The sequence below is a fragment of the Tursiops truncatus genome, chromosome 15, assembly GCF_011762595.2.
Source record: "Tursiops truncatus isolate mTurTru1 chromosome 15, mTurTru1.mat.Y, whole genome shotgun sequence".
In the NCBI taxonomy this organism is placed as follows: domain Eukaryota; kingdom Metazoa; phylum Chordata; class Mammalia; order Artiodactyla; family Delphinidae; genus Tursiops; species Tursiops truncatus.
The window spans coordinates 37569528-37591272 of NC_047048.1; the positions used below are offsets into that span (position 1 = coordinate 37569528).

At 61.9% G+C, this 21745-nt stretch overlaps 2 protein-coding genes across 2 annotated transcripts; one reads left to right on the plus strand and one right to left on the minus strand.

Annotated features, from left to right (window-relative positions):
- Positions 1–5241: 5241 nt before the first annotated feature.
- Positions 5242–12892, plus strand: LOC109548404 (mesothelin-like protein). Its single transcript, XM_073793241.1, is given in 18 exon segments — positions 5242–5351; positions 5549–5609; positions 5715–5800; positions 6059–6122; positions 6626–6681; positions 7704–7864; positions 8897–9141; positions 9225–9403; positions 9689–9779; positions 9988–10029; positions 10031–10133; positions 10467–10654; positions 10732–10887; positions 10960–11087; positions 11694–11803; positions 11865–11989; positions 12199–12454; positions 12757–12892. Coding segments are annotated over 18 exon segments (2172 nt in total). The 3' UTR covers positions 12768–12892.
- Positions 12893–13286: 394 nt separating this feature from the next.
- On the minus strand, positions 13287–21665 carry LOC117308041 (mesothelin). Its single transcript, XM_073792540.1, has 11 exons — positions 16767–21665; positions 16129–16172; positions 15934–16024; positions 15489–15667; positions 15242–15385; positions 14924–15066; positions 14718–14845; positions 14302–14396; position 14208; positions 13919–14104; positions 13287–13843 (listed from the first exon to the last, which is right to left on the minus strand). The coding sequence occupies exons 1-11, from the start codon at positions 16912–16914 to the stop codon at positions 13749–13751; spliced, it is 1254 nt and encodes a 417-aa protein (XP_073648641.1). The 5' UTR covers positions 16915–21665; the 3' UTR covers positions 13287–13748.
- Between the last annotated feature and the right edge of the window lie 80 nt (positions 21666–21745).

Consider the following 21745-nt stretch of genomic DNA (forward strand, 5'->3'; position numbering starts at 1 on the left):
GAGCATCGTGCTGGGGTGGGGATGGCAGGCTGGGACTCCAACGGTTGGGGGCTGCAGGTCAGAGTCCTGGACACATCCCTGCAATGGCCAGGCCTGGCCAGCAGGGGGAGCCAGGCAGCTGCAATTCCAGAGGATTAAGCTCTTGGGCTGTGGGACCCACATGGGCCTCCCTCCCAACACCCCAACCCCCACAAACTGCCCCAGAGCACCTCCCTGGTTCTAGAGCCTCAACCCCAGGAACTTATTTGTAGACTTGATCGGGGTCACTCTGGAAGAGGCAGAGCCAGGACCTGGGCCACCCTCAAGGTGGGCTCCTCCTGGGCCCCCAGCCAACACCCCAGAGCACCGTGCTCCACGCTGCTTTGCTTGGACCCTCTGTGGCCATCACCCCAGCCTGGCTGGGTTCTCCATCTGCAGACCTCAACCCTCCTTGCTAGGCCCGTCTGACCTTGTGCCTTTGCTTCTGCTAGACTCTGCCCCCTCCACCTGCATCCTGAGCGTCTCACATGGAGGTGGGTGTGGGCCACACTCCTCAGCCCCCACCTCACGTGCCATCCCTCCAGGCCTGCCCTGAGCGCTGCTCCATGGGGTCTTCCGGGCCCCTAATTGCGGCTGCTGCCTCCGTCACCTGCCTGGCAATTTCCAGGCAGGACCTCAGCCTGGGAGCAAGGGCAGCCCACCAGCCCCCCCCTCCTCCATCCCCACAACACGGCCACGCCTCCCCAGCCATAGCTGAGCTCTGAGAACTGGGAATAAACGCTCAATGACTGACCCTGCAAGTGACCATGAATGTGCCTGATGTGGGGATTTCAGGGGGCTCACACCCCCACCCCATCCCTTCACTGGACAGACCTTTGCCCTAGACCCCAACAGGAGCCAGGATGGACCTTATAATCCTAGCTGCTGACCTGCCCACCCCCCATTCAGTGAACACCCTGCAGCCCTGGTGTGGGGGCTGGGCTCTGAGTAGGGGACAGAGCTGGGTCAGCTGCATCCCTGGAGGACCCCAAGACCCACAGCCAAAACCATCAGAGCATCCACCTGGTCCCACCAGGGTTCTCCGTAGAGCTGCTGCCCTCACAGTGCAAACCTTGGGGCCCTCCAACACCTCAGAATGCCACGGGAGGGCTGGCGCCTAGGCCTCCAGCCAGTTTGAGGTCACACACCATGTCCCTGTGCCCAACTAGGCTAGGCCCCTCCTCTTGGCCGGCCAAGGCAGACAGGCCCTATTGTGGGGCTCCTGGGCTCACCCCACCTGTAACCACAGCAAGCTCTCAGCCCGGGTGGAGCCAGAGGCAGCCCCCCACCCCACCCCCACCCCGCATGGGGGCTCTGCAGAGACCCAGGCCCCAGCCTCTGCTCCCCCGTCTCCTCATCTGTAACAGGATCGGAGGGACCCACGGGGCAGCAGCCCGGACAGATGGATGGCTACTGTGATGTGCCCAGCACAACCCTTTCTTGTCAGATGGGGGCGGGGTGGGAGAGCATCACCTTCCTGGCACTCCCAGCACCTCACCTCCTTGCTGAGGACTGCCCCACCTCTCCCCCCACCACCCTCCGCTCCACCTCCTTCCCACTACCTTCACCCTCTGCCCTCCTCTCCCCGCCACCATCTGCCCCCCCACACCCTAATGCCCTCCTCTGCCATCAACTCTTACCTGTTTCACCTCCTTCTCAGCATTTCACCACTGTCTCCTCCTTAGGTCCCTGCGGAGCATCAGCCCCTCACCCCCAGCGTGGCCCGGCCCACAGACCCTGCTCAGTGAGTGTGTATAGAGAATGAAAGAATGGTCCCCAAAGGACTCAGGGCCGTGAGCCCACTTTGTGCAGGCTTCCCGCCTCTCCCCACGCCCCCTCCTCACGGCCCCACCCCCTACACCTCTGGGCGGTGCTCAGCCACTGTCATGCCTGCTGTTGCCACACGGGGTCACTGCTGACCCCGGCCCCTCATAGCCCTGTCCTCTTGAGACTGCGGTGACCTTTGGAAGTTCCATTTCCCATGGACACACCCAGGTGCTTCTCAACTGCTGGCACCTGCCAGAGGGTCTGGACCTACAGGGGCTGTGGCCAAGCCAGGACCACCCTGACAGCCCTTCCTTCCAGGGGCCCCCAGGGGCCCCTCCCCACCCAGCTCAGGCAGGGCTACCCCACAACACCCCAAAGGGTGGCCAGGTCTTCCTCCCTGTGCCCCAGCGACTGGCCACATGTTGGGGCCCTCCCTGGGGCACAGGTCCTGAACTCTGGAGGGCGTTTCTCATGCCAGGACAGAAAGAATCATTTTTCTTCAGCTGGCTGGCATCATTGCTGTCCCCCCGCTCAGGTCCCAGGAAGCTGCTGGTGAGGCCAGGGAGCCAAGGGTCACCCCCATCCCCACCCTTCTGTAGCCAGAAGTCTCGGCTGGGCCAGGAACCAGCCTCCAGGGCCCCCACCCCCGACCCCAGCCACAGGGACGGGAGCACACAGCCGACGCCACCACGTGGCCCTGGGGCTCCAGCCCCTGCTTACTGCCAAATGGCCTGAGGAGGTCAGCCAGGTTGGGGCCTTGGGACGACCCTGACTGATGGTCTGCAGGGTAGGACCAGTTGGCTGAGGAGGGGCCTAGGGGAGAGCGGAGGGCAGGCGTGACCCGCCGCAGAGCACTGACCTGGGCATGACAGCCTGGCTCAGGGCCCATGGGCTGAGCCTGCAGAGCAAGCGACAAGACAGACAGGAAGAGGGGTAGACTGGACAGACAGACAGGCAGCCACGGAGGGAGGGAAGGCAGGATGGAAGGGCAACAGGGGCCCATGGGTAGGAACTGCCCTGGGGATGTTCCATGTATATTTCCCCTCTCCCCACAGCCTGGCTCCTCCCCCTGAAGAGCCCTGTCAGCCCCTCTGAGAACCCCCAGGACCACAGATCCCGACCTTGCTCCCTACAGGTATGCTGCCTCTCCCGTTGGCCCCAGGACATGGAGTCCACCCAGTCCATCTGCCCCCCACAGCCTACTGTGGGGCAGCCCGTGAGCGGTCATGCTCCAGGGGGCACAATGCCGGCAGGTCAGGAGCACACCCAAGTGCCCAACCCTGCCCCTGCTCACTCTGTGTGGACAGGGACAAGCCGTCAGCCAGCGTGGGCCTCAGTCTCCTCGTGTGTACGGCGAGCATTGTGCCGTGCTGCTGGCGGGGGCCGGATTCCACGAGCAGTACAGGACAGAGCTGGGGATGGGTGTGACTCTCTACAGCCCAGCACTCGCTCTGTTGCTGTGGTCATTTGTCCACCCGGGGCCTTGGGCTTCCCTAGAGGCCAAACCCAAAAGGGGCAGCCAGCATCTGGCCTCCTGCACTCACTGGCCTATGGGGAGTGTCCTTCAGCCAGGCCTGGACCCTGAGGTGGGTGGAGACCCCACCATCAAGTGACATCCCACCCCCACAGACCCCTCAGCACCCAGAGCTCCAGCAAGCCCTCAGCCAAAACTGACTGCTCCAGAGCTGACCAGCCAGCCTCAGGGGGTCAGTGCTAGAGCCCAGGGTGAGCCTGCCCACCTCCAGTGGGACCTGCTCCCTGGACCCCGCCCCCCTCCAGACCCTGGGGGTCACTGTCCTCACTGCCACACACCCTGCCAAATGGAGCTGAGCTGGCCCTCCTGGTGGCCAAGGGGCCCTTGGAAGCCCATCCTGGGCCAGCTGGACGGGGAGTCACTGGACAGTTTTCAGGGGAGAGGGGCTGTCACCACAAGCTCTGGGTGCCCTCCAGCTCTAGATGCTGCAGCTGGACTCCCATGGGGCCTATCCAGGGGCCGGGGAGCGATCCTCAGCTGGTCCCTCCAGCTGCCGGTCCCCCAGGGTCAGCACCTCTGCTTGTCTGCGGGGCTGGCTCGATGGGCATGTGTGGCCCTTGATGCAGGTGGTAGTTGTTCAGCGGCTGAACCCATGTCATGGGGGCTCAAGGCCCCAGAGCCCTCTTGGTCCTGCCAAGCAGGGGCAGATGTGGTGAAAGCTGGGGCCAAGGGCCAGCCTGGGGCACCCAGCCCGCCCCACCTCAGCTGGGGAAGAAGTGTCTGTGGGCACCTTCATTCCCAACCCTCCCGCAGCCACACCTCCTGCTCTGCCTTGGAGACCTGCCCTGTGGAGCCGTCCCTGTCCTGGGCCCCAGGGTGCTGGGCCCCAGGGCCACACGTGTGGCAGGCACAGCTCTCCCATTGAGGCTGCCTGCACACCCTCCCTGCCCCACAGTGCACACACGTGTGGACATGCATAGCCGGCTCTGCTCCAGTATCCACAGTACAGAAACACGCCACACGTCACTCAACCCAGGCCCCACAGTGGGGCCACGTGTGCCTAAGATCCCTGCAGGGGACACATGAACCACATGCACCACGTGTGCACATAGATGTGTGTGCTCCTCGGTGCACACGGATGTGCATGTGTGCTCACACATGGATGCCGGCACACGTCAAGTGCAGGTGTACACGTGTACAAACGCAGGTGCGACCCTCAGGGCAAGGTCATGGCTGAGCCAGGCCCCCCAGGGGAGGGGTGTGTGCTGGGCAGCCGCCAACTGGGAGCTAAGCCTCCCGCTCCTGTGAGGCTGGGGAGCAGGTGCCCACTGCTCTTGGGGCCTCCAGGGGCTGACAAGGCTGCATCACCTGGTATAGCCCCAGCCCCTCCCCTACACATCTGCCTGGCAGGCGTCACTGCAGGAGTGGGTGGCTGGCAGGGCAGGGTGCTGAGCGAGCCATGGAGGTGAGCGGAGACCGTGGTGCCCCCACCCTGCACCACACCTGCGCCCCGAAGCTCAGTTGCAGGGGCTGACACAGAGCGGGGTGGGACCACTGGTGTCTGGAGCTCCTGGCGCCACGTCTACAATATCCCCGCTTCTGATATCTGCCACCCGGACCTGGAGCAGCCTCCTTCTAGGACAGACAGAGTTCTTGGTGCTCAGGTGAGGGGCAGGGGTGGGACGGGAGCCGCGACCAACTGGACGCACAGGGCCCCAGCTGTGAGTCTGGCCTCTGTGTGGCCCTGGGCAGGTAGCTGAGCCCCTCTGAGCCTCCGTCTTGGCCCCCACTTGGGGCGGTTACCTCCCTATATTCCTCCTGGGCCATGCAGAGTCCAGAGGCGCACAGGTGCCCCAAGCCAGCAGCCCGTGCAAGGCCGTGGTCCAGGAGCCAGCAGTGTGGACCAGGCTCCCTGGCGCAACCTCCTCCCCAGGCCTCAGTTTCGGTCTCCACCACGGCCAGAGCTGCCAGCAGGCTGCAGCATGGGCTGTGCCCGGGGCCAAGTCTCACTGGGCATCCGAGGCCCTGAGAAGGGAAGGGGGCTGCCTGGGCCACCTGGTGTGGGGGTGAAGCTGGGGCTGCACCAGGTCAGGTTGGGGGCCAGCAGGCCTCTCACCCCAGCTGCTGCAGGGTCTCACTGGGACCGCCGCCCACCCCCACCTCCGAGCTGTTGAGAGAGCTGTCCACTGGAGACACAGCAGCCCAGCTGCAGATCCCCTGAGCCCTGACCTGTGATAAGAAAGCCGGGATTTGGCCTGGCTCCCCCTCTGCTGCTCCCTTTTGTTCCAGAGACACATTGCTTGTGGGTTGTGCCCTCCTGAAAGACGAAGAGACACGGCTGCAGCCCAAGGTTCGGGGTCACCTGCCCTGCATGGCACCTGTCCTGTGTGACCCTGGGTGGTGACCTCCCCTCTGTACCCTGCCCCGGCCTCACCACCTCCTGTCTCCTCTCCAGCTTGACCCAGACCCGCTGCCTGTGACCCCGGTGCCTTCCTGCCAGGATGACCAGTGGGCACCACACAGCCATGGGCCCCAGAGCAGGTGAGATGACTCTCCCTCCCCCTCTTGGGGGGCAGCTCCCATGGCCGGCTCCTCGGGGTAGCAGGACCACCCTCTTTCCTCCTGAGCCTCTACTGGGGGTCTGGGAAGGGAAGGGGGTGGCACAGATGGGGCACTGCGGGTGGGGGTCCTGTTGGGGACAAGGCAGGGACAAGGCGGGCCATGGCTAGAAGGGACTGAGCAACCGAGGAGCAGGAGAAGGTGGTAGCTGACCCCTGTCCCTCTGCTCGGGGGTTTCAGGGCTCAGACTGTGAAGACAGAGCCACAGGGGGTGGAGGGAGAAGGTGCACACACGTGGACACGGGTAGGCATGCATACAGGCCATCACATAGGTGTGTACATGCTTCCAGACACACAGTCACATGCCACCAGCTACACATCGTCACAGAATGTATACACTGCCACACCAGCAGGCACACAGGTCTACTGTGTAATCATGCATGCCATCCCACACATGTACACCCCACCATACTTGTGTATACACCACCACCACTGTACATACCATTAGGGGCACAGGCATACAGCATCAGACAGCCGTGTATACAGATAGACACACTGCCACACATGTTCACCTGGTCACACAGCACGCTCAGACCCAGGCTGGCACACAGGTGACCAGCACCGTGGAGCTCCCAAGGACTCCGTATTGGGGCTGTCACAGGCCCACCCGGGACACAGGGAGCCCTGGGGAGACCGACACTGGACGCTCCCACACAGATGCTTATGGCCTGTTCTGTTCCAAGTGCCCTGGTGAGCCCAGGCCTCACCTTCCTGGTGTCACTCACTGCCCACTGCTCTCATCCCCAGGCCGAGGGTGCCACCCAGGGAGGGCTGGATGTCAGCAGGGCCAACATGTGGGCCAGGTGAGTGCAGGTTCGGAGTCACAATCAAGTTTCCCCAGCAGATTCCTTGGCAGGCCTGGGTGGGGGTGAGAAGGAGGGACCATCTCCAGGGTCTGCATTTGACGGCCCAGACATGGCCGGGGCAGGACTGACTCCCGGCTCCTATATGGGGGGCCTGGCCCTGCCTGCCCAGGTCACTCGCTGGAGATGGCTCAGGGCAGCTGGTGTCCTTCATCAGAGTCACACCCACATGGCTGGGACAGGACCCCAGGCCATCGCGGCTGGCTGGGGCCCGGGTCCCCCACCTCGGCCCGGCAGACAATCACTTTTTGTTTTTCTGGGGGGTGCCGCGTCATGCGGCATGTGGGATCTTAGTTCCCCGACCAGGGATCAAACCCATACCCCTTGCATTGGAAGCACGGAGTCTTAACCACTGGACTGCCAGGGAAGTCCCGACAATCACTTCTTGTCCTGAGGCCTCTCAGCTTTCTTCTTTCTGCCCCAAGCTTTGCTGCCCTCTCAGGTCCCAAACTGAGACTCTGTCCTGGTGGGGGTTGGAGGCCACTGATCTGCCATCAATCAATTGATCAGTCAGTTGACTGATCAGGCAGGGCTGGAGGCCAAGCTGGACCAGCTGGGCCCAGGCTAAGGTCTCATGAGACCTAACCCTCCCCTGTGCACGGATCTTACTAGATTCACATCACGAGGAAGGCCTGGCTGCAGACACCCAACAGGTGCCCTTCAAAACCTCAGCCATCGCTGGGACCTCAGAGCCCCAAGCTCTGGAACTGGGCCTCAACCAGACCCTGAGTCTGGACAGGGGCCACTTTTAAGCCCTGCTCATAGCTCAGAGCCCAGCACCAACAGGGCGCCCTCGGGGGAAATGTGTGGTATGCATATGCTGACAGCCAGAGCCTTGCTGTCCACACCTCCTGGGTCTCTCACCCCCACCCTGTGTTGAGGAGTCTGACCTCCACCCCAAATGCTGCAGTCTGGGACCCCTACTCCCTCTGCCCCTCACTGTCTATCTCCTTTCTGCCCAGTGCCAACACCTCCCTCCTGCAAGGCTTCTGGTGCCAGCCGGCCAGTCAGCTAGCCCGGGACCAGCTTGCCGCTCTGATCAGGAGGATGGAGACGCAGCATGTCCTCCTCGGAGCCTGGCAGGGCAGCGGCGGCCCTTGCCAAGACTGCCTGGGTGTCGAGGGCAAGGGCAGACTCCCTGGAGAAGGGCCCCGGGGACGGGCAGGAAGGGAGGCATCCCTGGCAGAGGACCCAGGCAGCAAGGGCCAGGAATGTGGTGCCAGGACACGGAGTAGCTCTCCTGAGCACAAGGGCCCTGTGCTGGAGAGCTGCACGATTGTCTCTAGCTGACACAAGATGCGCCCCTCAGGTCACCCAGCGGACAGGAAGTTAGCCTCTGAGGTGGGCTTCTCCCTCCCCTGGATGATGTTCCAGTGTGGCCCACTTTGGACTGTTTCCAGGACTTCCCACCAATCACCCACAGACTCCTGCCTCTTGTTCTTCGTTTGGTGAGGGCTTGCCTACCTGGCCTCCATCTGGCACCTGTGGCAGGTCCTCCAGGCTCCCCGAGGGCGAGGGATCTTCCAGCCTGCTGGCCTCTCCTCCACCTGGGCTGTGAGAGGGGCCAGCTGAGCTCACCTGGACCCACAGCTGACCCAAGCGTCACCAGTCCCTGAGTTTAATAAAAGGAAAGAAAAAAAGAAAGCTATTATTTTGTCTTATTATAAAATTAATATAAAATTAGTAATAAATCTGAAACAACCCCAAAGTAGGCCAAGTAAGTGGGACAAGACGTCCAGGCAGGGGTGCATTGGATAAGCAGATCCTCAGTGAGCCAATGTGGTGCAGTGGGGGCTGGGGTGGGCAAGGGCCTGATGCCAGAGGAGAGGGGGCTCTCAAGCTGGGTTTGACCCATTCTGAGGCCGGTTCTCGTTGTGGAGGTTGAGGCAGGAAGAGGAAAACATGAAGTCCAGGGACAGAGAGCCAGCAGGCAGAAGGAGGGGACGGGTGGACGTGGGGACGGGGGCTGAGAGGTAGGTGGGGGGCCCTAAGATGGGCAGAGGGAAAGGGGCTTGGCAAGCCCCCGGCCGGGCAAGGAAGCGACACGCTGCCTGCCCTGCCTAGCTCAGCTGTCTGGCCAACCTGGCCGCCCGGCAAGGCCTCCAGGGCGACTTCGAGCTCCACCCCACCAACCTGCTGCTCCTCTACGAATGAGTGCCCCTCCCCGCCCAGCACCCAGCCGCGTGGGCTGAGCATGCTCCCCAGGGACACCTCAGTCACTCGGAGGCCCCCCAGTTTCCCCCCCTCCTGACAGCCCCCCAACCTTCCCACAGACTGACACAGGTGAGGGAAGCCGACTGCCAGGCCTTCGTCCGCCGCACAGCCCAGGGCAACACAGGGCTGCTGGCCAACCTGCCCGACCAGAGGGCCACCCTGCGGCACAGGGCCCTGGCCTGCCTGGTAGGCACCGTGGGCCGGCCAGGCCAGGACAGGACAGGTGACGGGCAGTGGGACCAGGCTCATGCTGACCTGCTGTCCTGCAGGGAGGGCCCCGCCCGAGCCTCAGCACCTCCGACCTGCTGCTCCTCGGGGTCCTGGTGTGTGACACAGATGCATCCAGCATCATGGCTGCAGACCCCCATGTGCTGCAGAACCTGCGGCGCTGTCCCCAGCTGATGGCCGCCCTCAACAGGCTGCTGGCCAGCGGCAGGACCAGGCTCGGGTGAGTGGGGGCCCATGCCATCTGCCCAGGCTTCCCTTCCTCCACCTGATAGAGGAGGCAGCCTGGAGATCAATGTCCACAGCCCCACTGACCTCTAACCTCTGACCCAGCTCCCACCCCACTCTGACCCTGCAGCCTATGGGGTATGGGTTTGAGGTGCCCAGAGGCCTGGGGTGGGAGAGTCTCTGCTGGGCAGGCCCTGGGAATGGCACTCAGGGAGGGTAGGCGGTCTGAGGGGTCTGGGTGCTGCTCAGGGCCCGACACAGAGCCCCCTTCGCACACCAGGCCCTCTGGCTCCTGGAACCTGGAGGGGCTGCAGGCTCTGGGACCCCTAGCCACCTACATCAGCCCCAGCCTGTGGATGCAGCTGCAGGAGGTAGGGCAGCACCCCGGGGCAGGTGGGGATCCAGCCAACCTTCCACCAGCCTGCCCAGGCCTGATGGTCGGCCGGCAGCCACTCTGATGCCCAACTGCTGTCCCCAGTCGCTCCCCGTCACAGAGTTTCTGTCTGTGGGGAGGAAGGAGGGAACAGGTAGCCCTGGTGGCCCTCCCCAGGGTGTGGACTCTCCAGGCCCGCCCGCCAGGCCGTGGGCCTAGACTTCTTTGGCAGCATAGTGGCCATAGTGGCCACGGGCAGGGCAGCTCAGCCAGTGTGATGCCAGGCGCTTTGGCACTGGCTTCCTCGAGGCCAAGGTCAAGTTGGTACCCTCACGGCCCAAGCAGGACACAGGTCAGTGTGGCCACCATGGCCTGGGGATTTCGCATCTCCCCCTGCTCAGGCTCCTCATCCCGGAGTGGGGGCACCAGAGGCATGGCACCCTCTGCCTGGACCTCCTGAGCTTGGCCCAGGGTCTCTGTCCAGGTTGAGGGGAGTGGTCAGAGTCTGGTGGGGCTGGACTGGGAGTTGAGACCAAGGTCAGGGTTGAGTCAGTCTGGTCCAGGCCAAGTTTTTGGCTAGGAGTCAAGCTTGGGAAGGGTCAAGGTCAGGAGTGAGGTGGGGCCCAAAGTCAGCAGCAGTGCTGACCAGCTGGGTCCTCAACACCCGTACTCCACCTTGCCACAGGGAGACCCTGCATCCCTGGCAACATCACTGCAGCCACGCTGCACGATGACCTCTTCCTGGTATGCTACGACTGCGTGCAGCTCGAGTCCTGCCTGGGCAGCCGTGTGCTCAGGGCCAACCTGGACCCCCTGCTGCAGCACCCACTGCCCACCCAGTGCCAGAAAGTCGTCAAGGCCAAGCTGGCTTAGGTGCGCCAGCGACCGGCAGTGGGAGGCAGGTGGTGGGCCGGCCGTGTGGCCTGACCACCACCTGCCTCCCACTGCAGGTCTACCCAGGCAGCGTCCCCGAGGAGCAGCTGCAGCTCATCCCCTCGCTGGCCTACCTCTACTCCCATGCGGAGATTGGCCAGTGGCACATCACGTCCAAGGACACGGTCGTGGCCCTGCTGGCCCCAGACGGGGCCCTGGAGAACCAGACAGAGGTGAGGGTGGGGGTGGGGGTGGGCAGGGGACCCCACTGACCCTGGCCTTGCAGACCCGAACCCTGCCCACAGGTCATCCTGCAGAAGTTCCTGGACCACATCGGCACCATCACCAGTGCCCTGCTTGTGGCCAACGGGGGCTCCCGCCTCTGTTGGATGAGCCCCCGCCAGATCCAGGCCATCCGGCCCTTGGAGTTTCGGTGAGCCCACCCAGCAACCCACCCCCCACACCTCAGAGCTACCTCCACTCCTCGGCCAAGGAAGGATCCGGTGGGGGCCCAGGCCAGGCCATCGTAGGTAATTAGCTTCCTTCCTATGGCCTCCGTAACAAAAGATTAGAGTGGCTAAAAACAACAGAAATGTGTCCTCTCACAGTCTGGAGGCCAGAAGTCTGAAGTTAAGGTGTCAGCAGGGCTGGCCTCCCTCTGAAACCTGTAGGGGAGGCTCCTTCCTGCCTCTTCCAGCTTCGGGGCTGCATCACCCCCATCTCTGCCTCTGTCACAGCTGGCTTCCCACTGTGTCCGTGTCCAAGTTTCCTTCTTCTATGACACCAGTCGTTAGATTCAAGGTCCACCCTAAATCAGTATGACCACATCTTAATTTGATTACAGCTACAATTAGGAAAGACCCTATTTCCAGATAAGCTCACATTCTGAGGTTCTGAGTGGACGTGAACTTGGAGGAGACACTACTGAACCTAGCACGGAGAGCAAGAGGAAAGCTGTGGTTCAGAAAGCGGGAGCCAGGCCCAGCGTCCAGAGGAGAAGGGGCCTCTGGCCTGCCCATCAGCCTCACCCCCCACCCAGGTTGGCCGGAGCCCTGGACATCTCCTCCTGCCCTCAGAGCCGCAAGAACGTGCTCTACGACAAGGCCCGAGAGGCCTTCGGCACCGCCAGAACTGTAGACGCCTACTACAGCTTCACGCCTCCCCCTACCTCGGTGAGACCTCGCCCTGCGTAGGGCACGCCTCCCGGAAGCCCCGCCCCTCATCGCTGCCCCGCCCCTAGGCGGTGCCCCCGTGGAGGAGCTGCGGCACCTGCCCCAGGCTAACGTCTCCGTGGACATTGACGCTTTCACCAGTCTGAACACCCGAGTGCTGCAGGTGGGCCGGGGGCTACCCGTCAGGGGGTGGGGCTGGCCTAGACGAGGATGCCTAGGTTACGGTCTGCAGGCCCCAACACCCACCCCAAAGTCGGAGGTGTGCAGGCAGTGTGGGCCCCAGGTCACTTCTCCAGGTGCGTTCTGCTGGGTCTCACCCCTGCGCTCTGGCCAAGCATTGACCCCGCCCACGACCCCTCGCTCCCTTCGCAGAGCCTGAGCGTGGGCAACGTGACGACGCTGCTGGGCCAGAACATGGGGGACCTGCAGAAGGCTCACAGCCACCCCACCATCAGCTCCTGGCTCTGCAGCCTCAATCGGTCAGCCCTGGGCGAGCTGGGCCTGGACACGGACCCAACCGGCCCCACCGGCCTCACCCACTTGACAACTGGGACCCCCAACACCATCCCCTGGATGCCCCATCTAGTCCCCACCTCAGACCGGCCTTGGAGCACTGACCCCAGCTCAGGTATGCCTGCACTCACCCTCCCCACTCCAGCGGGCCATCCCCGCTCTGCCCTGTGTGCCCCCCCTCCCCCAACTGCTACTAGCTTCTTGTCTTGCGCCCAAGAGTTGGCCTACTCTTTCCATCTGCCTCCTCGGGTGACATCTGGGTGACACTGGCTTCACCTTGCATTGCCTGCTGAGGGACACCTCCTCCAAAATCTGCTGAGCAGCAGAAAGTGGAGAGTGGGGAAGTTTTGAGGTCCCCATCGGGACCCAGAAAAGCAGCTGTACATGGGTGTCCTCACTGCTCTTCCCCACCCACAGGGATGGTGTGAGCCCTGAGCCCGGCGCAGGGGCCGCCCAGGCCTGGGGAAGGCAGGACAGCCTGGGGGCTCCCAGCTTGACTGAAGGGTGCTCCTTCCATGTTCCACCTACTGCCACCTGGGGTATCTGCCACTTGCTGTGGCCCTGCCGTCAGGCCTCCTGTGGCTGCTGTATTGGAGCACCCTGGGGCCCAGCTGGAACCACTCACAGGGCACCTGCCCCATGGCCTCCAAAGACAGCGCTGCCCCAGCACCACTTGCAGGAAAACCGGGGCTGGTAGGTGGAGCTGGATGCCTGCCTAGACCAAGATGCCTGCCCCATGCCCAGGGGACCTGGCCACGTCCCACATCCCAGGGGCCTGCAGGGCCAGTCCCTGCCCACACCCAGCTCCCAGGACCTGGAGCCAGACTGAGGACCTGGGCCCAGGGTCACTGCCCCAGCCAGTGAGGGAGATGCTGCCCCTGCCCTCTGGCTTCTTCCAGATGAAGAACTGGGGTTGGGGAGGGGTTTCCGCGGACTGACTTCGCTGATTGATTTGAATAAAGGACAAGGTGGTCTTCCTGCCTGTGTCCCTTTGCTCTGGGCCTGAGGAGGGACAGAGACCCTCTTAACTAGGATCAGGACTCCAGCCTGCCATCTCCTGGGGCAGCAGTGTCACCAGAAGCCACCCTGAGTGTTGGCCTGGCCTGGGGGGAGACCCAACAATGGAAGCAGCATCAGGAAGGCCCTGAGGGCCCCCCTGCCTGGAGTCCCTCCCCTTTCCAAGTGCAAAGAGGAGGGTTGAAACCCAGGGAACACTGTCAACTGGGCCACAGCCATCAGGGCCCTCCCACCCAGTTCTCAGAACACCACAGGGCACCTCTTCGAGGGGGGATGGGGCTTCTTTTATTGAGCTCTGGTGCCCTCGGGGTCAGACAGAGACCACCCAGGCCTACTCCCAGCCAGGTGGTGTCTCCATGGCAGGGCCCAGTTCCCAGAGCATAGCAGTGGGGTCAGTTCAGGATCAAGGCCAGGAGCCGACTTGGGGTCACAGTGAGCACAGGTCCAGGTCCTAGTCTGAGGAGGTGAGGGCCTCCGGAGGAGTCCTCTGCACAGAGAAGAGGTGACTCAGACCCTGCCCCTCACTCTGCCCGACACCACCCGGCTGGCCACCCCAGCCCACCTCGGACGTTGAAGTCCAGGACCAGGTAGCCGTTGGGGGTGCCGCCGTGGAGCCCCAGCCCCAGACTGTCCAGGTCCTCCTGCGACTGCCAGGAGATCCAGTCCCGCAGTGGGCTGTTCCCCTCCTTAGCCTTCAGGCCCACCAGGTTTGCACCCAGAAGTTTCTGCACCTCAGCAATGGTCACGGCTGCCAAAGCCCCCAGACAGGGCTCAGGGTCTGCCTGCCTTTCCCCAGAAGGCTGCTGTCCTCTACTGTGTCCAAACCATCCCATGCTGCCCCACCCACAGACCCTTCCTTGGCCCTTCCAGACTTCGGAGGGGGCTTTGGCTGCCTCTCCTGAGAGCCCGCCACACCAGAGGCCCTGCCCTTCTCCATGGCCCTACCAGCACAGCCTCTCTCTGCAGCTTCTTGAATGTGGCCACATCCATGTTTATGTTCTGCTGACTGAGAACCCACAGGTCCTCCATGGGGGCCCCACCTGCCCACGGGGAGAGGGGCCCCCAAGTGTGAGACCTTGCAGCAACCCCCAGTCTCACCCTCTGACAACAGGCTACCAGAAGCCAATTCCTTTACCAAGAGTCCCTTTTCCTAAGAAATTCCTGGGACCCTGGTTTGCCTGGTGACCACCTGACCCTCTGGGTTGGAAGATAGGCTGGGGGTGCCCAGAACTCACAGGGTCTCAGCCTACACACACTTGGAGGGATGGAGGGCACATTGACCACCAGTCACACCACCAGCAGGCTGCCCAATGAGAGGGGGAGCCTCAGGGATCACGCCCCCCACGTCCTCCCGGGCTCACCCAGGTAGGGCTTGATCCTTGTGAAGTATTCAGACCCGCTCATGTTCTGGAAGGCGATGTGGGCCTTGGGGTAGAGGACAGCCATCTGCCATGGGCTGCATGTGTCCAGGTCCTGGGGCCTGGTCGCCCTGAGGAGGCAGCATAAGGCCGGGCAGTGAGCTCGGAGCACAGCACACCCACCACACCTGACAGACCCCAGGACTCACCAAACAACGTTGAGCTGCGTGAAGCCCAGCTGCTCAGGGCTGAGGAGGCACAGGTAGGTAGCGGGGAAGGTGGCCAGGGTGTCCAGTGTGGCCTTGTCCAGCTGGCCCCCTCCCCCTACATAGCGGGCAATGAGGGCGGCCACCTGTGGGAGGAGGCCACTCAGTGGCGTGGAGCAGGGAGAGACATATCCCCTGGGGCCTGCACAACCTCACACCCTGTGCAACCCCCAGGCCTGTACCACCTCACACTCTGTGCCCCCCAGGCCTGCCCAACCTCAAACCCTGTGCCTTCCCCTCCCCACCTCCGCAGCCAGTCACCCGAGCATCCATCCCATGCCCTTTGCTGACTTTGAGCAGAGATTTCACGGTCTCCAGGGAAGTCACATTCCACTTGTGGATGTCCTCGGGGGTCACCCAAAGGAAGAAGTACCTCAGGTGCTGGATCAGGGACTCAGGGTACCCCTGTGGGTAGAGCTTCCGGGTGAAGGGACTGTGACGGCCGCCGCCACTCCCCGGGCAGCTGGGAAAACTGTGCTACAGCAGGCAGGCGGGAGTCCTGAACTACCTCATCCAATTTGCGCTTGAAAATGTGCAGCTGCTGGTAGGTGAAGGGCACCAGGTTCACCTGGTCCATCTGAGCGGCCAGCAGGGCTCCGTCCACACAAGCCTCCAGCTCCCACTCCTCGTAGAAGACAAGGTTTTCGTCCAACACTTGGGCCTTCCGCCCCGGGGGGCAGGCCTTCTCTGCAGGGGCAGGCAGTGGGTTGGGGGCTGGCCATCTCCTGTCAACCTCCTCTTCCTTCTGCACCCACGCTGAGACCCTGGGCACCACATGACTCTCCAGGCCTCAGTTTACCCATCAGCAAAATGGAGCAATTTTGTTCACTCTCCTGCATTGTCATGATTGAATGAGTTGAGTGGCTAGGAAGGGCTGCAGGTGTGGACAAGTGAGACCTCACAATGCTAGCTCCCCATCCCAGTCTCCCCACGCAGCTGGGCACCGTGCTCACTCTCTGTGCACCGCTGGGCCCTCAGAAGGATGATGGTCACCTCAGGCCGCTGCCAGGACAGGTCCCATTGCAGCCATGGGGTCATGACACCCTGAGAACAGAGCAGGGCTGGGACTGAGCCGCGAGTGTCCTGGCTTCCAAGGACCCCCACCCAGGGCCAGAAAACCCTCCCCTGATTCCCCAGAGGGGCCTTACCAGTTCCGTGTCTGCAGCCTGGGCCCTGGAAAGTAGCACCCACCCTGCAGGGGAAGGGACACCAGGCTCGAAGGGATGGCAGGGGCTCCACCCAGGGTAGGAAGGAGGCAAAGCCGGCCCCTTCCAGCCCCATGCACACTCCATGGGTGTGGAAGCAGAGGGTTAGGCCCCTCACCCTATGGTGTCACGGCCCATGACACCGAACCAGGGAGCACAGGCCTCCCACATCCTCCTCCTGGGGCCCCTCTGCTCAGGGCAGGCAGAAACCTGTCCCATGGGCACCCTTAGTTTGGCCTGTGCCCCCATCACCACCCTGCCTCTGCCTCCAACCCCATAGGGCACTGTGGTGCAGCGGGGGTGCCAGACACAGTCATCTCTGGGGGCAGAGACAAGGCTAACAGCCTGCCTGGGACTCAAGGCACCTGCCGAGATTCAGGACACTTCTCTGGAATCAGGGGCACCTGCCCAGGACTCGGGACACCTGCCCGGGAAGGGGCTGGGGGGCACTGCCCACAGCCGGAGAGGATGTGTAGAGCAGGTAGAGCCTTTCCTAAGGCCCCGACCCCCTGAGGACCCTTGGCTGCCCTCTGTGCTCTCTGCACACCAGCGTTTTGCGGCAACCCGCCCTCATGACTCACCGAGGCAGAGAAGAAGCAAGAGGCTGCCGTGGGTGGGAGTCCCACAGGACCCCAGGCGGGGTTGAGCAGTCTGCAAGGCCACTCTGTGGAGGACAGCCACTCTGATGTCCGCCCTGCTTCCCCGCCCCCACCATGTCACCCTACCCATGACTGCCCCGGGCCAGTGCGGGGCCTCGGGGGGCTCCCAGGTCAAACCTTCACAGGCCTCCACAGCAGTGTCTGTGCTGCCGCTGGCCCTTCTCTCAGAACCAACCAGCAAGCCTGCCCCGCCCCCTCCGGGAAACTGGCCCCTCAGCCAGGGGTGTCAGGTCTGAGTCAGCCTGGCCCCCAGCTGTGAGGGCCCCAGTGGGCAGCCAGCAGCTGGCGCCTGTCTTCTCTCCCTGCAGGGCAGGGCAGCGCAGGACAGGGCAGGAGAGTTTCGTGCGAGGAGGCAGGACCGCCTCTGGCTCTGGCTGGCCTGTTTCCCCCACTCAAAACAGGGGAGCTGGGCTTCCCTGGTGGCGCAGTGGTTGAGAGTCCGCCTGCCGATGCAGGGGACACGGGTTCGTGCCCCGGTCCGGGAAGATCCCACATGCCGCAGAGCGGCTGGGCCCGTGAGCCATGGCCGCTGAGCCTGCGCGTCCAGAGCCTGTGCTCCGCGACGGGAGAGGCCACAACAGTGAGAGGCCCGCGTACCGGGAAAAAAAACAAAAAACAAGGGAGCTGAGCAGTTCTGGGCTGGGGGTCAGGCTGAGCGACACCTCACCCTGCAGCGTGGCCACCCTCCCCTCCCACCCACAGCCGCAGGTGCTGGGCTTTGTGCAAACCCAGGGCCCTGCGCAAACCCAGGGCCCTGCCAGCTAGACAAGGCTGGCAGGGCCCACCAGCCCACTGCTTTCCCTTCTGAGGTCGCTCCCAAAGCAGAGGCCTGGGCAGTACCAGAGGGAGTTCCCTGGTAGCCTAGCAGTTAGGACTGCAGGCTCTAACTACCGTGGCCCGGGTTCAATCCCTGGTCAGGGAACTGAGATCCCATATGCCATGTGGCATGGCCAAAAAAAAACAACAACAAAGGGTGATACCCTTTCCCACCTGCCAGCCCTTAGGGTGGGGCAGTGGGTGGGCATTCTGGGAAGACCCCCGTGTGCTCTCTGAAGTGGGGTTTGGGGCCTGTGGACAAGTGTGGGTGGCAGGTGGGTGGGGAGCCGCTCCCCACAGAATATTGTCCCCGAGTAGATAGGGGCCTGCAGGAGACCAAACTGCCTTCCACACCTGCCCCTCCCAAGAAGGCCTGGAGCCAGAGGCCACCTAGGGCTGGTGGAATGGAACCATCCCTTCCCCCAAACCTCCACCCAGGCCTGTGTCGGCCCCACCCCTGGCTCAGAAATTGGTGGGGGGGGGGAGGGCACAGAAATTGGCGGTGGCGCGGGGGGGGGGCACACTTATGCTTCAGCAACCCCTTTCAGCAGGGCAAAGAGCCCAGCCTGCGGGGAGTGTCCTGGGGAGCTCCCCTCCCCTACCAGGCCCCCAGAACAGAAAAGAGGCAGTTGAGTGGGGCCCCTGCCCCCGGGGTGGGTAAGGCCAAGCAGGAGCTATGCCTCCCCCTGCTGTCTCCCCTCAGCCCCCACTCCAGCCCCGTGTAACCAGGGACCCCTTGCACCCCAGGTAGGGGCTCCCTCAGAACCCCTGCAGCCCACAGTGGGCCCTAGAATCTGCAACCTTCACACCTCCTACCCCCAGATAGGCCAGGCTGGGGCCACAAAGGCACCTCAGCTGTCTTAGGGCTGCAGCTTACAGAGTGGCCCAAGTGTGACCTGCCAGAGTCACGTCTGTTTCAGGCAGTCCAGGGCACGCATATTTGTGTGACAAGGAAACAGTCCCCTCACCATGCTCTGTCTCCCTATCCAAGGCTGCTCGCATGCTTCCCTTTCTGGTACCTGGGATGGTCCCATCTCCAACCCTGAGTCCTTCAAGACCAATGTCCACCTGGTCATCTGTCACTCATTAACCACCTGCACACTCCCTGAGTGCCTACGGCATGCTGGGCCCTGCAGAGATGCTGGCACATGCTGGAGCAGGTGATTCGAGCCCTGCCCAGGACCTGGGGGTGGGCCTGCCTGCTAGCATGTGGGGTCTGGGGTCTGAGTGGACCACAAGCTCATCAGAGTGGCATGTGAGGTAGAGGCAGCTGTGTCAGTGACAGAGGAATGGCCAGCTCCAACCCTGAGCCTAAGAACCATGAGCTCACAGCCTTCAGCAGGTGTGCAGCTGCAGGACACTGGCTGAAGCTCTCTCCTACCCCACCTGTCTCACCCACCCCAGCCCAACTTCGGTCCCCAAGGTCTGGCCCTCAAGTGGTGGCAAATGAAGTCAGACCACATTCCCTGCCAGCCTCAGGCCTGTCTGGTGAGAGCAGGAAGGGGCACGGATCACAGGTTTAGGGTCTTCGATGCAGGGTCATTTAGTCTTCCCCAAGCACAGAGATGCTGTGTGGCTAGCCTGGGGTCACACAGCATGTCAGGAGCAGCTGGGGCAAGGGTAAAGCTGACCGAAGGCACAGCCCTCTGAGGCCAGGGGAGCTTGTCCTCGCTGCTCCCCAAGTGCAGTGAGGACTAGGGTGGAGGAATCCATATGGTGGGCAGGGATGGGGGCTGCCCTACCTCCCCCAGCCTGCTTGTTTGGGTCCCAGTACCAGCCTCCGCCTAATCCCTGCTCCCACCCAGAGCTGCTTGGCTGGAGGTACTGAAGGAGGTGTCCCCTCCCTCACCTCCCCCAGCATGCCCTCCATCATGATCCCACCCCACACAGACGAGGCCAAGGTTCTGCGCATCTTCTGATTCGGTTTCCTCAACTGGGAAGCAGCAGGGCAAGAGGTGGGAGCCTCTGGGGTCTGTCAAGGGAAATGAACAAGGCTCGGGCCAGCGGTGCTCAGGCCATAGGAATGCGTGGGTGGAGGCCTGGGGAGGGGCTGCAGGAGGCGGGGTGGGGGGTGGGCGGGAGCCACCTCTGCCTCTCCCTCCCTGGGCAGTCATGGGAGCTCCAGGCGGGCTGACCCGTCAGGTACCAGGCATGTGTGTGGAGCCAAGGCCTCACCTCGTGGGGTCTTACTCTCCCTTCTCAGGTGGTACAACAGAGGTTCAGTGCCGAAGAGAGGCCACAATTGCAGGGCAAGGCAAGGGCGTGGTCCCCGTCTCCACCCACCCACAGCTGGTGCCCTGAGGGTCTCCACCCCAGTCAGCAGGATGTGACTCCCTGACTCCCGGGGGTGAGTTCCAGGCTCAGGTTGGCGTGGTGGTGCAGTGGTCAGGTGGAGGGCTGCAGGAGCTCACCTGCCCAGGCACTGGCCGTCTCCCGGATGGGAGGTGGAGGCTACCTCTGTGCTGGCCAGACGCCAGTGTCCGCATGCGGATCCTGGCACCACAGCCTTTGTGTGCGCCCCTGGAGTCAGAGTCCCTGGTGGCTCCCTCGATCCCCCCACCCCGCCCCCCTGCCCTCCTATACTTTTGTGAATAGGAATTCCCTGTGTGGAATCTGTCTGGTCTCTGACCTCTCTCCGTGGGCTAGGTTTTCTATTATGTACAGTCGAGCCAAATGCTAATTAGTACAGAATTCAGGAAGGCTGCCAGGTACAAGAACCAACTCCCAGAAAGAGTAAGTGCCTTTAAAAAAAAAAAAGTCCTGTCCATAGATAACAACTGAAAAATTCTGGACAAAATATAAAAAAATAGTTCCCTGAGGGCTCTGGGGAGTGAAGGAAAGAAGCCAGATTTTGGACGGGAATTGATACTTGATGGAAAATGCCAGAGTGGATTTCCCTTTGTGGGTGTGGCTTTGTGGTGTGCGGTGCTCAAACACCAGCAGAAATCCCACCATCTTTCTGGCCGAAAGAGCCAAAGGAAGGAGCCCAGAATAACCAGACAGCAGAGAGCGGTGGAGAACTCTGAAAAGGAGAGAGCCAGAGGAGGGGACCCCAAATTCTGTGTACCAACTCTACCCAGGCCTCTTGCCGACCCCTGAATCATGTGTGTGCAAGGTAGACAGCTCAAATGACAAACTGGCCAAGACTGAGCTCTGCACTCTTTGGGAGTGGCAGAGGTCACAGTTCAAGTATGACCAAGTTCATTGCCTGCCCAAACAGAAGCAGCAACAGTCTTTGTAGGAATATAACAGAATGCAGTGTCTACACAACAAAACAGTCACAATGTTCATAATGAAATCAAAAACTGCTCGGCACAGGGAGAGCTGGGAGACTGACCCATTCTCCAGGGAAAAGAATCTGCTCAGGCTACGGTAAGACAGTATTAGAATTACCAGACAATAAGGTCATGGAAAAATGGGTTCTCATGAATGCAAAGGTAGGAAAAAAATGAAAATATTTTTAAAAGAACCAAATAGTAAATTTTAGAAATGAAAAATACAAAATCTGGAATTTAAAAATTCACTAGATGGACTGGACACACCTGCCAGGTGTGTCCAGGATCAATCACTTCCAACTGAGGGTTAGGTGGGGCCCCCCAATTGCACAGTTAAATGAATTTTGAGATGTGGATGGAAGGTTCCTCTGTGCCCACTTGCAGGAACTGCAGTTTGAGCCCAAAAGACACAGCGGCTGCAATGTGGGTGGGAATGAACAGTTCACGTCCTGTTTTAACTTTGATGGCACAGGAGGCGTATGAAACATGTTACTTTTGTTGCTAAAATGATGGTCACGCAGTACGTGTTTTGCGTGTAAGCTCTGTTTTCCCTTGTAATTTTAGGTTGCCTTCATTAAGAAACACTATCAAGGGACTTCCCTGGTGGTACAGTGGCTAAGAATCTGCCTGCCAATGAAGGGCACACAGGTTTGATCCCTGGTCCAGGAAGGTCCCACATGCCACGGAGCAACTAAACTTGTGCACCACAACTACTGAGCCTGCGTGCCTAGAGCCCATGCTCCACAACGAGAGAAGCCACCGCAATGAGAAGCCTGTGCACCACAACGAAGAATAGCCCCCGCTCGCCGC